The 13,365-nt window shown below is 38.3% G+C and overlaps 1 protein-coding gene across 1 annotated transcript; it reads right to left on the bottom strand.

Moving 5' to 3' along the window:
• Window positions 1-4,903: 4,903 nt before the first annotated feature.
• On the bottom strand, window positions 4,904-12,490 carry LOC134327086 (uncharacterized). Its single transcript, XM_063009168.1, has 9 exons — window positions 12,370-12,490; window positions 11,512-11,543; window positions 11,215-11,270; window positions 10,333-10,385; window positions 10,035-10,220; window positions 7,291-8,771; window positions 5,406-5,467; window positions 5,165-5,298; window positions 4,904-5,075 (listed from the first exon to the last, which is right to left on the bottom strand). Exons 1-9 carry the CDS (start codon window positions 12,488-12,490, stop codon window positions 4,969-4,971), a joined length of 2,232 nt encoding a protein of 743 aa, XP_062865238.1. The 3' UTR covers window positions 4,904-4,968.
• Window positions 12,491-13,365: the final 875 nt, after the last annotated feature.

The raw sequence follows: 13,365 nt of genomic DNA, 5'->3' as shown, positions 1-13,365 counted from the left end.
GTTGGTACCAACCGGTTCACCACCTAAATACAGTGTTGCTTGTGTTTGCTTGGGTCATAAAAACGGATTCCAGTCCTTTTGCACTTTACTGGGTTTCTCCCAGTTTAACAAGACCCCTAACTCTCAGTTGCCTGCTTTGTATTTGGTCATAATTGTAGGATGTTTTGGATAACAGCGTAATGTAACTCCTGTAACTGTAAATGATGTTGATGTACAATTTCCTGTCAGTGACTGGAACATCCAGGACTGGACCTAGATTCCCAATTCAGATTAAACTACCACTGATGGACAGCATACACAGATCAGCCATAACATTAAAACCACCTCCTTCTTTCTACACACGCTGTCCATTTTACCAGCTCCACTTACCATATAGAAGCACTTTGTAGTTCTACAATTACTGACAGTAGTCCGTCTATTTCTCTACATGCTTTTTTTTAACCTGCTTTCACCCTGTTCTTCAATGGTCAGGACCCCCACAGGACCACCACAGAGCAGGTATTATTTGGGTGGTGGATCATTCTCAGCACTGCAGTGACACTGACATGGTGGTGGTGTGTTAGTGTGTGTTGTGCTGGTATGAGCGGATCAGACACAGCAGTGCTGCTGGAGTTTTTGACACTGTGTCCACTTACTGTCCACTCTATTAGACACTCCAACCTAGTTGGTCCACCTTGTAGATGTAAAATCAGAGACGATCGCTCATCTGTTGCTGCTGTTTGAGTCGGTCATCTTCTAGACCTTCATCAGTGGTCACAGGACGCTGCCCATGGGGCGCTGTTGGCTGGATGTTTTTGGTTGGTGGACTATTCTCAGTCCAGCAGTGACAGTGAGGTGAGCTCCAGAGCAGTTTAAACCCAGACTTTGATTTGTTTGGTCTCATCGAAATGTCTGTCTGTCGTCTCCTGCTATAAGACAACTGGCAACCTGACCTCAAATATGCTGAACTGGTCGAGATTATTTCTGCATTATCTCGCTACAGTCCAAATCCTGCTGATAAAGCTTCAGCGATCAGAGAAAAACAAAATGCTCTTTGCTGTTTATTCTTTATTTATTATTTTCACATTTTCTTTCCCTTAAATGTATTAGAAAGAACAGACAGCGTGCTTAATAAGATGCGTTTATTAGGAGTTTACTTAATACATAATGAACACTGTAATGAGGTTACACCATGGAATAATAGATAAACAGACACAGGATGAAGAACACCACCCCAATGTTACCCGATAGAACTTATAAAGCAAGAAATCGCAGACTGGTTTTCATTCCACGATCTTAGATATTCCAAGATATTAGCTTATGCTAAGGGTACGCGAGAAAAGTTAGCAAAGGAAGAGACAGTCCTTCATAAATAGCATAAGTGCTTATAATAATAGGGAGTATAATTCAGCTACATATTTAACTTTGGTTTTCTTCACTTCTGTTCCTTTCTTATTGCACCTAATTGGGAGTGGCAACAGATAAAGTGGCTGCCACACTGCATCATGGCTCCTGGGGGTCTGGGTTTGATCCAGTCTTTCATTCACAGCCTGTTGGAACGTTCTGCCTCTTTGAAGGTGGACTGGGTGTTCTAAACTGCAGCCAGTTCACTGTGAGCTAATGCATAAGGGTGCATGACCTTTGCCCGATTGGTGCCCTGCTTTGTGCCCAGAGGTTTTCAGGTTGGCTCTGGACGCAGTCTGACCCTGATCAAGAGAAAACGCTTAATACAGAGATATAAATACAACTTTACCACTCTTATGTTCACTAAAATCACCCTTACAATCAAAAAATGTAATGTATACTTGATAATTTTGAGATGATGTCACTGAGAACTAAAGTGCAACATAGGAGTCACGTTACATTATACAGATTCATCTTGAACACCTCGTCAAGGGGTGCAAATCTGGTGAGGGATGATGCCGGGGCCTATAGCCTATATGTCTCTATTTTAAACGCAAGCCTGGGTCAACAAAGTACATCTACAAATTGATTTATAACTCTATTATGATTCACTATTTGGACAAAAATATTAGGACACCCATTCTACTTATCGAATTCAAGAGTCTAAGCTACAATATTTGCTATCAGGTGTAATAAATCACTGCTATAAAAGAAAGTACACGCTTCCAACTTGGCAGCGACGGTTTAGGGAAGGTCCTTTCCTGTTCTTAAAGCTTGGTTGGAAAAATCTTCAGCCTGCACAGAACCCTGACTGAACAGCTTTGGAATGGACTGGATCAGTTGAGATTTTCTTGACCAGCATCAGTGCCCGGCCATACAAACGCTCTTTTGAATGAACAGGCACAAATTCCCACTGATGTTCTAGTGAGAAGCCTTCTCCAAAGAATGGTGGCTGTTCTAGTTGAAAAGATCTCATAGAGGTCATGATACAGCGGTATCCTGTAACTCGACGTCCCCAAACTCAAAATCTTTGAAACTCGACGCCCTTCGCAGAGGAAGTTGTACTCTTAAACTCAACATTTCCCTTAAACTCAACGTGTTCAGTTTGTGTTTTAAAATTTTATTTATCTTCAAATTAACAGTGAACAGCCGCTTTGTTCAGCGCTCGGCTTGAGCGGTGCGGTAAAACGTCATGTGTCAAAGAGACGAATCTGCATTTTTGTGGAATAACCGTCAGATCCAGTCTGAAAGCTCCACATGTATCTGTGTTTATCTGAATTTTCCTCACTGTTTCACTTTTAAACTTGTGTTACAGCTCGAGCTTCTGATAAATTGTGAGAATCAGAATCAGCTTTTTATTTCAGTGTTTATATATTATATTTGTGTTATTTTCAGTGTATAAGTGTCAAAAACATCCTCATTATTGTACATTAGCCTAAAATATATGCAGTTCCACGGGACCATGGACGCATTAACAGGTTTCCCAAACATCCTTATGGGAAAAAATACATCAAAACTCAACGTCTTTTAAACTACGCCACTCCCAGAACCAACTGACTTTGAGTTTCAAGGTACCGCTGTATTTCAATACAAGTCTGACAAGTTTTACATTTACATTTTCAGCATTTAGCAGACGCTTTTATCCAAAGCGACTTACACAATGAGCTGAACACGATGAGCAATTGAGGGTTAAGGGCCTTGCTCAGGGACCCAACAGTGGCAACTTGGTGGTGGCGGGGCTTGAACCGGCAACCTTCTGTTTACTAGTCCAGTACCTTAACCACTGAGCTATCACTGGCCCAAGTTCCTGGTCAGGTGTCCAAATACTTTTGGCCATATGGTGTACATAGTGGCTTGGAGACTCCCGAAACAGAATGCCCAAAATGCGATCACTCTGATTGTCTAATACTCATTGCTACACTTGTGCTTATCAGTAATTCCAAGAATAGGCTCACTGTAGAAATACTATTTGGATAGCATTTAATTCTACAGTGTTTAAAAGCTGACCATCACATGAGGAGGCCACTACTCGTTCACTTCATTTAACCGGGACTTAAACAGCTAATACGTCTCCACACACACAGCGTTGGCGGTGCTGCCCTGTATAGCAGCTTAAGACGGGGGAAACGGGTACGAATTCTTACAAGTTCAGGTTTAGTTTTTAGAATCTGGATTTTGAAGGTCATCACCTTCATGACTGACCTTGTATAATCCATTCTTGTTCTGTAATTCAGACATTTTCAACTTCCAGCAGTCGTCCTGTCTCAAGAACACTTGCTATAAAATTATTCTTGGCACCAAGGTTGCAATAACCATACACGTCCCCACCCAACATTCAGATATGCCCAAAATGCCCCCTCCCAATATACTGATGTAAAAAATGCGATATCAACCAGCTGTTGATATGGCAGGGATGTTTTAGAATGGCAGGAAACCCCCCATACACACCAATCTCTGGAAATTTGGTCCTTCTGAAGTTTCACATCATGGCTACATCCTTGGTGCATGTCTTTCAGTGACTTTGTGACCTTAATCGACAATGTGGCGCTAAAATCCAAATGTGAATGGACGGTGAACGGCTGTAAGGATTTTTTTTTATTATTTTGAGTCACTTAGTTGCACCTTAGCTCCCTTGGGTTGTTTTTATTTTCAGATTGAAATGGGACTAAGAGACGACATGTACGGTTTATTACTGGATAAACTGTGTATAATTGGGCATCATTGAAGCAGATTAAAAAGTGAGCACAATTAATAGTTAATTCTCAATAGCAAAACCTACTGATATTTCTTAAAATCCTCTGTAGAAAGTGTGTTTAATATCAGTTGTATTTATTATTGGTTGGTTTTAGTGCATTTTGCTAAGGGATAGCATGTAGCATACGGGGAAAATGCTCGAGTGAATCCCTGGAGCAGTCGTTATTTAAGTTTTTTTGAGTAGCACTATAGATCTTACACATTAACATACACCTCTAAAAAATGGCACTTCTTTAAGACTTAAACAGCGACTCCTACTCTCGGGCTGAGTGCCAGGATGAGTGGTTGTGGGATATAAAGAATGTAGAGTGTTCCTCTGCTTGGTAAAGCTCTCGAGTAGATTAAGTAAAAGATCTGTGCAAGCGGGATGGATGCCAAAGTGTACTATTCTTTTATTCTGTTAAATTTATTTCATTCTTTTTATTGTCACTGATATAGTGTCTGTATAAAAAGGAGCTTTTTTTTATTCTAGGTTGCAGCTTGGACTGAACTGGTTCCTGTGTGTACTGTAGGTTATTGGCAGTAATGGCTGAATGATTCATTAAAATAATCAAATAATAGTTGCACTTCATTCCTAATTGAAGCCGTTGCAGCTCATCCTGAACTGTCTGGTTTAAACTCTGTGCTAAAAACTATTAAGTACATTTTTTTTGGACACAATGATGTTCGAAGATATTTTATATGTGGGAGTGATTTTTTTCGGTATTATTTGATGCCTTGTTCCCTAGAAAAATGTATATTGGTCCATAAAATAAATATTGCAGGCTGTAAATTGATTTTTATGATGATAATGATGATGACTTTTGGTCCTGAATTGGGCTTTTCTGTACATTATGTCGAGAAGAAAAGAGTGGTTGATAGTAAAAGCAGAGTTGTGAAGAGGAGAGTCGTTGCTGAGTAGGTCACTGTATGTGCAAAGCTGGCTGAGGGATTAGTGTCTGAAAAAAGGAAGGAAAAATATATTACATTTCTTAATTATTTACTTTTCCTTTTTCTTTTACAGAGAGTTGAAGGAGTAAAGACTTACCAACAAAAATGCTGCCGTTTACTAATGGACTTGACGTATTCACCCACTTGGTTTCCAGGGTGTTTTGGATGTTTAATTTTTCAGGTACCGTGTCATTGAAGAACAACGTTGAGGACACGACTACAGATCCTTTACTGTTGAGAGCCACATTGTTACCACATTAGCACTTTTCATTATAAAAAAAAACAAAAAAACATTCTTTATATGTTATAAGGTAAAAATTTTATAATGTTGCACAAACCTCAGCTTGTTGACTTGGGATCTCTTGAAGTTTTTGTATTGCGTTCGAAATATTATATTAAGCTTAATAAAAAAAAAGAGAGAAAGAAGGAGGTTATTTTTCTGGGCAGAGCTAAAAGGATTTTATTAGCAAGGTTAACATGTTGACACGCCATTTTCAGAGGTGGGTAAAGTAACAAAAACCTGGAAACCGTTTTTTAATTGAAAGTGTTATAGGTTAAAAATAGCATAGGTGCTAACCAAAGCACTGCCTAATGCAGCAGAGTAAGGAGAACAAAAGGCATGGGTTCGATTCCCTGGCCGGAATCCTTTCTGTGTGGAGTTTTCATGTTCTTGCTGTGTCTGTCTGGATTTCTTCTGGGTGGATGGATTCATGGATAGTTTGATGGTTGGACGAATGGATGGATAGATGGATAAATAGATGGCTGGATGGATTCATGGATAGTTTGATGGGTTGATGGACGGATGGATGAATATTTGGATTGATATGTGGATGGATGGTTGGGTTAATAGAAGGATGGAGGGATGGATGAATTATTTTGGTTTATGGATGGATGAATGGTTGAGTTTATGGATGGATGGATGCATGGTTGGGTTTATAGATGGATGGATGGATAGATAGATGGATGAATGGTTGGGTTTATTGATGGTTGAATGGATGATTGGGTTTATGATGGATGAATGGATAAATAGAGCCCATAATAGAGTCTCAGAGAGAGCTGCATTGCATTTAAAGAGACGTCGACTCTAAAGATGACCCAGTGCTAGTGCAGGTACCTCGGCCGGACAGCAGAGGCCGCATTTGTAATGCAGAAATGAATTTTTAACCTTTTTCCTTCCTTATAGGCTTATCCCAAGTTCACACTACACGACTTTCAAGTTGTTCAGATCGCTGTACAGTTCACACTACACGACTGGATCTCTTGCACTCGGGAGTCTTTTCAGTCTGTGTGTATTTCACACTACACAACTGATCTGCAACAGGGGGTTTCACACTACACCATCCATCATCAGGAGCAATCGTAGATGAGTCTTTCTGGTCTCCCAGTGACGAGGGGTTTAATGATACCACTTCCAAAAATGCACGGCAACAATAAGCGAGCGATCAAAGTTGTTTGTGCGCTGATGTGCAGCGTAAAATCAAGTAGGAAAAATAAATGAATCTGAGTGGATTTGGCTACACATACAGCAGGGATTGTTCTGTAGTGAGCTGGAGGTTAATAAATATTGTTTGCAATGTAACATTGGTGTTTTGTCGAGAACTTGTGTGTGTGCCAGTGTATTCTAATAGAAATTATATTATGCCCCTGTCCTACGTTTTTACACTCCTCCCCTTCCAGTCGCCCGACTGATATCCAGATATTTAACATGCTAGATAGGGCAAAAATCGTGTAGTGTGAATTAGGCATAGGCTAATTAAGCTTGTGTGGGCGCCCAGCCTGTCGATAGCACAGCAAAAATTCCAATTTTATTTGTATTGTTGTCAGTTCACTGTTCGAGAGAATAAACTAATCATCTTTATTTGTATGTCATTTTACATTTTCAGCATTTAGCAGACGCTTTTATCCAAAGCGACTTACACAGTGAGCGGAACACAATGAGCAATTGAGGGTTAAGGGCCTTGCTCAGGGACCCAACAGTGGCAACTTGGTGGTGGCGGGGCTTGAACCAGCAACCTTCTGTTTACTAGTCCAGTACCTTAACCACTGAGCTATCACTGGCCCACATTTTACAAAATTGTGTAGTTTTGCCAGACATTGCACGTTTGGATGTTGCAAGAAACTTGAATTCTAATCGATTTTGAACACTGCATAGGTAAAGATTATGTAATAAATCACCCTTACTTGATCGGTTGTCATGCCTATGTTATAAATAAAATGGCTTACCTGTTCTTCAATCCATCTAGCAAAGGACAGGAAAGCAGCTGATAGGTTATCTGCGTAGGCGTCCTGAAACGTCATGTTAAGGGAGAATCGCAGAGACACTGGCTTTTCAGTAGTGATGGGTATGACTGTAATGACTGGTTTTGTGATGGGTATGACTGTAATGACTGGTTTTGTGATGGGTATGACTGTAATGACTGGTTTTGTGATTGGTTTGACTGTAAAGACTGGCTTTGTTGTAGTTGTCGCTTTTGTAGTTTTTGGTGTAGTTGTAGTTGCTGCAGGATTAACTATAGGAGCCTTTGTAGTTGCTGCAGGATTAACTATAGGAGCCTTTGTAGTTGCTGCAGGATTAACAATTGGAGCCTTGGTAGTTGCTGCAGGATTAACAATTGGAGCCTTTGTAGTTGCTGCAGGATTAACTATAGGAGCCTTGGTAGTTGCTGCAGGATTAACTATAGGAGCCTTGGTAGTTGCTGCAGGATTAACTATAGGAGCCTTTGTAGTTGCTGCAGGATTAACAATTGGAGCCTTGGTAGTTGCTGCAGGATTAACAATTGGAGCCTTTGTAGTTGCTGCAGGATTAACTATAGGAGCCTTGGTAGTTGCTGCAGGATTAACTATAGGAGCCTTGGTAGTTGCTGCAGGATTAACTATAGGAGCCTTTGTAGTTGCTGCAGGATTAACAATTGGAGCCTTTGTAGTTGCTGCAGGATTAACTATAGGAGCCTTTGTAGTTGCTGCAGGATTAACAATTGGAGCCTTTGTAGTTGCTGCAGGATTAACTATAGGAGCCTTGGTAGTTGCTGCAGGATTAACTATAGGAGCCTTTGTAGTTGCTGCAGGATTAACTATAGGAGCCTTTGTAGTTGCTGCAGGATTAACAATTGGAGCCTTTGTAGTTGCTGCAGGATTAACAATTGGAGCCTTTGTAGTTGCTGCAGGATTAACAATTGGAGGCTTTGTAGTTGCTGCAGGATTAACAATTGGAGGCTTTGTAGTTGCTGCAGGATTAACTATAGGAGCCTTTGTAGTTGCTGCAGGATTAACAATTGGAGCCTTTGTAGTTGCTGCAGGATTAACAATTGGAGCCTTTGTAGTTGCTGTAGGATTACCGATTGGGGGCTTTGTAGTTGCTGTAGGATTACCGATTGGGGGCTTTGAAGTTGCTGTAGGATTACCGATTGGGGGCTTTGAAGTTGCTGTAGGATTACCGATTGGGGGCTTTGGAGTTGCTGTAGGGTTACCGATTGGAGCAGTTGACACTGTTGGAGACGTGGTTGTTGTAGCTGTATTCATTATGGTGGAAGCTGGTGACATTGTTGGAGACGTGGTTGTTGTAGCTGTATTCATTATGGTGGAAGCTGGTGACATTGTTGGCAGTTCGGTTGTTATAGTAGTAGCTGTATCCACTGCTGAGGTTGCTGATGTTTCAGTCGTAGCTTGTGTTGTAGCTGTTAATATAGCCAGTGTTGTTGTCATTTCTAGAAATTCAAAATGACATAAAGCGTTAACACAAACTGAGGCCAGTCTACCAGATTTAAATAAGTTCTTTAGTTCAAGAACTTTAATTATGTAATTTTAGGTAAGTGGTGTTTATATTCTTTTTAAAAATGATAAGGCAGATGATTGTTTGAGGTTTAACCTCTCCCAGTGCTTATTATTTTTGCTCTATATTAAAATAATTATGTGGACCAAGAGTGGATTCAGGTAATTTAGCCACTGTTAACAGCGGTATAAAATCAGAACAAACAGCTATGTAATTTTCTCAGTGACTGTACAGTTCTTATTACTGAAGAGCTCTGACTTTTATGGTTCATGTAAATCCAATTCATTCCAAATATTCTCCAGGCCACCCAAGGAGGACGGAGGTCCCTGCTGAGTCTGGTTCCTCTCGAGGGTTTTTCCTCGCCACTGTCGCCTATTGTGAAAAGCGCTATACAAATAAATATGACTTGACTGTCATAAGATGCCACCCTTCCAACAAATCAGTTCATTTAAGTTCTGTCCTGCTGCCCTGGTCAACTATTAGTGCTGTTATTGAGTCTGGCAACAACAAAAGCTAAAATTAAGTTCTGAATTTCTTCTGGAGGCGAAGCCAGCACTGGCACTCTTTCTCTGAAGCTCTGTGGATTGTGGGATTTTTATGGAAGAGCAGTCATGAACACCATATAGATACCAAGTGTTTGCTAGAGTGACCTAAACCACACCACCATTAGACCCTGGAGCAGTTCTGAAAGATAATTAACACATATGGCTGGCTAATACTAAGAAATGGGGCTTATTAGAAGCCAACCAAGTCTGGTGAAGATGGAATTATGACCTGTGGCTGATATTGATGCTTTGAGACATTCTAGGGAATTTTGTGCTTCTGTGTTTGTTTGTAGACGAGTCCAGTTTGACTGGACTTAAACTCCACCTGACCTCACGCTGACCTGACACCATCATTGTCCAACTTCACTAATGCACTCATTGTTGAAACTTTCCAGAAGAGTGAGAGCTGGTGTTTTGGCAGAGAGGGAAAACAACTCAAAATAAATAGGCTTAGGTTTGGATGGAGATGTTTATGCTTTGATGTTTTGGTAACAACACTGGGGCTTAAAGTACATTTTACGTTCTATTAATTATTTAAAATAAATGACATTTTGGTGATAATATTATTATTTGTTTATTTTTTTGTTAATTACATGTATAATGGTTTTGGTGTCACTCTGGTGAAGTGGGTGTTACAGTAGATGGGTACGTACCTGTAGGCGTCTGGGGGGTGACAGTAGTTAATGATATTTCGGTGATTGGTACTGATGTGGTCGTCATCACTGTGACTGTTGGCTCTGATGAACTAACTGGTGTAACTGGTGTGGAAGTCGTACTGCCTGTAAATTCACTGGTCGCCGTTGTAGATGCCGTGATTGGCTTTGGGTTGTTTCGGACTCCTTCATGAGAAAAAAAACATGCCTAGATGATTAGTGTCCTAAAACATTTGGTGTAATATTTATACTGTGATTTTATGTGTAATGTGTTTTTTAGTTATTAAAAAATGCTTACCTAAAACAAGAGATGGATACCAGTACCTCCTGACAATGACTTGTGGTCCCACTCTAATTTACATCAAAGAGAAAAACGAATAAATATGTCATGTTTAAACATTTTATGTTAAATTATTTCCAAATGGATTTTATTTAAATAAAGCTAAAAATGAGATTTAACTTTATTTTTACCATGAAAGCAGTTTTCAGGAGTTGTAACTGTGATTGCAGTTTTTATTTATTTTTTTATGTGCAACAAATATAATAATAATAATTGTAATAATAATAATTGTAATAATAATAGTAATAATAATAATAATAGTTATAATAATAATAATAATTGTAATAATAATAATAGTAATAATAATAATAATTGTAATAATAATAATAATGATATGATAATAATAATAATTGTAATAATAGTAATAATAATAATAGTAATAATAATAATAATTGTAATAATAATAATAATAATAATGATAATAATAATAATAATAATAATTGTAATAATAATAATGATAATAATAAAAAATAACATAACACAACAACATATATACTATACAATACTAATAATACTAAGAAAAGAAAGAATTACTGTAATAACAGGAACAACAACAATGATAATAGTATTCATAATAATAATTATTATGTAATAATAATAATACAAAGAAGAAGAACAAGAAGAATTACTGTAATAACGAACAACAACAACAATAATAATAGTAATAACAGTAATAAAAATAGTAGTAGTATTAATATTATTAGGAAAAAATGACAGTAATATAGTAAAAACAATAATAGTAATATAATAATAATAGAAACAACAATAATAACAGTAATAACAACTATTATTAAAAAAGTAAAAAAAGTAGTTCTCTAAAGTAGAATAAAAAAAATGTACCTAAAGATTTTGACCTCGGTTTTGGTCTCAGACGGCCATGAGTTTAACCAGTTGTTCTGTAGATACACAGAAAGGTTTGAGTTAAACAGTGTGTGATCTTAACATTCTGTACACTGCCCTGGTCCTGACAGCCACTTTCACTAAACCCTAAAACAAATCTTTTTTTAAGCTTTTTAAACCCTGAATCCATTTAAAACTCTGTCTTAGATTTAAGTTTGCATACATAAAACCTAACTCAGTACTAGCAGGTTATAATTTCTGTTTAACTGTGTAACGATCATAAATAAATATATTTACATTCAATGAGTCTGACGAGGACTGAACACCTCCTGTAAAAACAGACAAATACAAACCACATCATGAACAGTTAATACATTCATAATAATAATATTCCTATTTATTATAAACACATGACAGATTGTACATGAGATCAAAACTTTACATACATTTTTGATTAAAAATGTTCAGCGGCTGCTTTTTTCTTTTGCTCCTGTGATCAGCAACAAACTACAGTCGATCTACACTGATCAGGCATAACATTATGACCACCTTCCTAATATTGTCTTGGTCCCCCTTTTGCTGCCAAAACAGCCCTGACCTCACAGTCATGTAAACTGTTTCCACAAAGTTAGTTGGGTAAAATATCAAGGTGTTCATAAACTTTTGGTAACTTGCCTTTCTCTTCTGACCTCTGTGTTCAGAGGTGCTCATTTCAGTAAGGTTTTGTTGCCCCTCCAAATGCTAACAACCCCAACACCCCTAACCGTTAACTTGGTTCTGGGTTATGTTCTTAAATAATTCTCTTTGTGCTCTACCATTTGAGTTCCACTAAGCTTAGACACAGGCTCACATTCCCATGTACACGTCAGCTATTTAAGCTCAATTCTTATTACAATAAAATGGAAGCTCACACTGACTCTCTTCTCTGGATTTGAAGAGCTTCTTATCTCAGCAAATGACACTGGAATAGAAGATCTGAGCACCAAGATTTCTTTAAGATCTCTTGATGTTCTAACAGTTAGAATCATATAATTTATATCATTGATTTTTTATAGTCTTGAACCCAATTATTAGGAAGGAAGTCCACATGCTTTATAAGTGTATGTAAGCTTTTGACATTGGCTGGTATTAAAGTGAGCGCCATCGTGAAAGTACCCGAATCTGAGATCTGTGGAATCCTTTGGATGATGGGCTGTTGGCCTCCTCCATTGCTGGACAAGCTGTCTAAACTTCTCTTGATTATTTTGTGTTCACTGGTATCAGATGATGTCCCCATTAGTCCTGGCAAACAGGAACATGTATTTTAGGCCATCGTTAACACATTCTTAACGATTTTTAACGAGGTTTATATTTAATATTGAATAGATTTTCTTACCTATTAGGATTAATAGGACCATAAGGGGGGGCATCTTCATCTTTGCTCCTGGGCCCTTTAAATTACAAAATAATTAGGTTAAAATGTCACTGAACATGATCAGACTAACTTTTATAACATTAACATGCCCTTGATTATGGAGATAAATAAGAACCCAAAAGTCCTGTGAAATTGAAGGGACATCCATGAAATGATTACGTTTTAATATTCCTATTCCAGCATGTAATACTTGAACAGCATTTGTAATGAGACCTCCTGAGGGCTGATGATTACAACAACTACACAAATATTTTGGGACTTAAAAGCCACGTCAGTTGTTCCCTTCAAGAATGTTTACAAGACTGTCACCAAACCATCTAAAATCTGTGAACTATTCAAGTGGATTCATCATTATCAACAATTTAAGGTCAAATATTTCACCCTATTTGAAGGCTTTATTAGTGGCACAACAGAGTTCAAAATCGTATCAGGCACCTTCACAACCCTGGTGAGCTGCCTTGCTGCCTACCTGATCAGCTGCCTCAGTAGAGATGATTCTAATTAGACATTGTACAGCGATTTCAGCTATTACTTCATCACAGTTTTAGCTTAATAAGCTAACACAGTTAGCTTCAGGCCTTTCAAACTGTTGGGAGAGTAGGATTACGTAAAATGCGTCTGTGTAGAGAGATCACTGGGTTTTCGGACAGACGCTGTCTAGGAACTTTCAAGCAGTAATTAATGACTTCCTGTTTCACTAAGGTGTATATATATACATTTTTGGACGCAGTGTGGAC

This window comes from Trichomycterus rosablanca, chromosome 14 (assembly GCF_030014385.1).
Source record: "Trichomycterus rosablanca isolate fTriRos1 chromosome 14, fTriRos1.hap1, whole genome shotgun sequence".
Classification (NCBI taxonomy): domain Eukaryota; kingdom Metazoa; phylum Chordata; class Actinopteri; order Siluriformes; family Trichomycteridae; genus Trichomycterus; species Trichomycterus rosablanca.
The sequence above is the reverse complement of the archived record's forward strand: the minus strand, read 5'-3'. Positions and strand labels throughout refer to the sequence as shown.

Excerpts from the sequence above, each read along its gene's own strand:
- LOC134327086 (XM_063009168.1), bottom strand. The coding sequence starts at position 12,490 with ATGGGGACATCATCTGATACCAGTGAACACAAAATAATCAAGAGAAGT. Across the intron at positions 10,221-10,332 it reads GTATCCATCTCTTGTTTTAG|GAGTCCGAAACAACCCAAAG; the intron begins GTAAGCATTTTT and ends TTTCTCATGAAG. Across the intron at positions 8,772-10,034 it reads CACCCCCCAGACGCCTACAG|AAATGACAACAACACTGGCT; the intron begins GTACGTACCCAT and ends TTGAATTTCTAG.